Here is a 1,785-nt window from a genome sequence, read left to right as displayed (position 1 = left end):
CAAGAGATACTCACCACTACAGGTATTCTGTATATGGAGGAATGCAAGATTGGAATTATATACATACTGATTGTTTTGAATTGACCTTGGAAGCTACTGAAAGTAAATGGCTTAATGCTGCTAATGTTATAGTTTGATTCCAATCATAATGGTTGATCTGATTGATACCAATTATAATGGAGAATAAATTAGAAATGAGTTGGAGAATAATACTTCATTAAGCAAAGCTTCACTTGGCATTAACATAGCTTGTGTTTACATACACAACTTTCACCATACACAAAATAATGGTGCAAGAAGTTCGGTGAAATTAATTACAAATTGGCATAACATATGTTCCATCAACCAAAATAATACCAGTAAACACACAAAAGCCTAACTGGTATGAAATTTCAGAAAATCAAAAAAACCAAAATGAAACAACATTTGGTGATGACTTGATAACATCCAAAACAAATGAACATAAGTACAATGTTCTGAAAGTGCAATCAATCTTTCGAAATGTGTTTGGCATTTTTGGTGGAAGACATCTGTGCAAACCCAATATCTTGGGCATCCTCAGATAGAGCAGAAGATCCCAACCTCTTAAGTGGAGTGAGATATGCTGAACAGTCAGGATCATAATCAGAAGTTGCTGAGAGTGATTGCTACATTAAAAAACATGTAATGTCATATTAGTGGAGTTTTGGAACAAATATGGTAGAAGAGAATGATAAAATAACAATAGACATTGAGCTTACACATTCAAAACCATCATCTTCTTTAAAAGCTGGACCCACAGACTTCCCCTTTTCCAAAGCACTAAGGTCCTGTACATATAGGTACATATCGAGTAAAAAGAAAAGGAAAATAATTAGTTTTATAGAATCTCAGTTGAGTTCAATTGTAATTTACCTCCATGTGCATATTCTAAATTTTCTTGTGAAATTTAGAAGTTATTGGTTATAACTTCGTACCTATGTGAAAATATTACCTACTAAGTATTCTGCATATAGTACCTACTAAGGATTCTGCATACATTTGCTTCTTTCACTGCATTTTGTGCTATCAAACCTTCACATTTTGTAGCATATTGTTGTGGGAGTTACTACTACTTGTACATTTAAGACTTAGAACTACTTGCATTTAATTAAGATTCACATATAAATGCTATTCATTAGAGTTTTCTATATTACTTTTGTGTTTTCTATATTATTGAATGATGTATATCATTCTTATAGGATATGTTAAATAACGACATTTCAAAAGCTGTTAATCATACTTGATCAGGTGTAATCCTCTCTAATAAGCAATCAATAAGTTGTGAATCTTCTGAGACTTGAATGACAGAACAACGTTTGTAGGTTGGTTGGAGTTTGACCTTGAAGGCTAGTGATTTGGTCACAAGATCATCCACAGCTTGAGGAATAGACAATGGATTAAATTCACCCTCCTAGATAAAAAAAAACTTTAATGAATAAAAAATGCAGTACTTTCATTTCCTACAAATGCAATGACATAATGTTAAATGTGACCAATATCAGCAACTCTTTCAGATCAACAGCTGGTTGTTTGATCAACTGCTCACACTCTCGGTTCCATAAGACAAATTTCATGTTGTCCTTACAATAACTAACCCTGACCTCCACTCTATACCTGATAATTTTAAATAACAGTTAGCACATTAACAATTTAAAACCAAACATATTGCAGGAAAATTAATTAATACCTAGGAACAACTTCTTTTAAGTACTTCCCACAACCAGTGCAATTAAAAGGTATCCTAATTGCATCAGCCTTTCTATT

General features: G+C 32.6%; 1 protein-coding gene across 1 annotated transcript; it reads right to left on the bottom strand.

The window, feature by feature from the left end:
• Positions 1-238: 238 nt before the first annotated feature.
• LOC109341754 lies at positions 239-1,779 on the bottom strand. The gene is made up of 5 exons (XM_019579728.1): positions 1,709-1,779; positions 1,515-1,635; positions 1,262-1,432; positions 741-809; positions 239-647 (listed from the first exon to the last, which is right to left on the bottom strand). Exons 2-5 carry the CDS (start codon positions 1,593-1,595, stop codon positions 489-491), a joined length of 480 nt encoding a protein of 159 aa, XP_019435273.1. The 5' UTR covers positions 1,596-1,635; positions 1,709-1,779; the 3' UTR covers positions 239-488.
• Positions 1,780-1,785: the final 6 nt, after the last annotated feature.

Source organism: Lupinus angustifolius, unplaced genomic scaffold (assembly GCF_001865875.1).
Source record: "Lupinus angustifolius cultivar Tanjil unplaced genomic scaffold, LupAngTanjil_v1.0 Scaffold_623, whole genome shotgun sequence".
NCBI classification, from domain to species: domain Eukaryota; kingdom Viridiplantae; phylum Streptophyta; class Magnoliopsida; order Fabales; family Fabaceae; genus Lupinus; species Lupinus angustifolius.
Note: the sequence above shows the minus strand (reverse complement) of the source record. Positions and strands in the feature narration are given on the sequence as shown.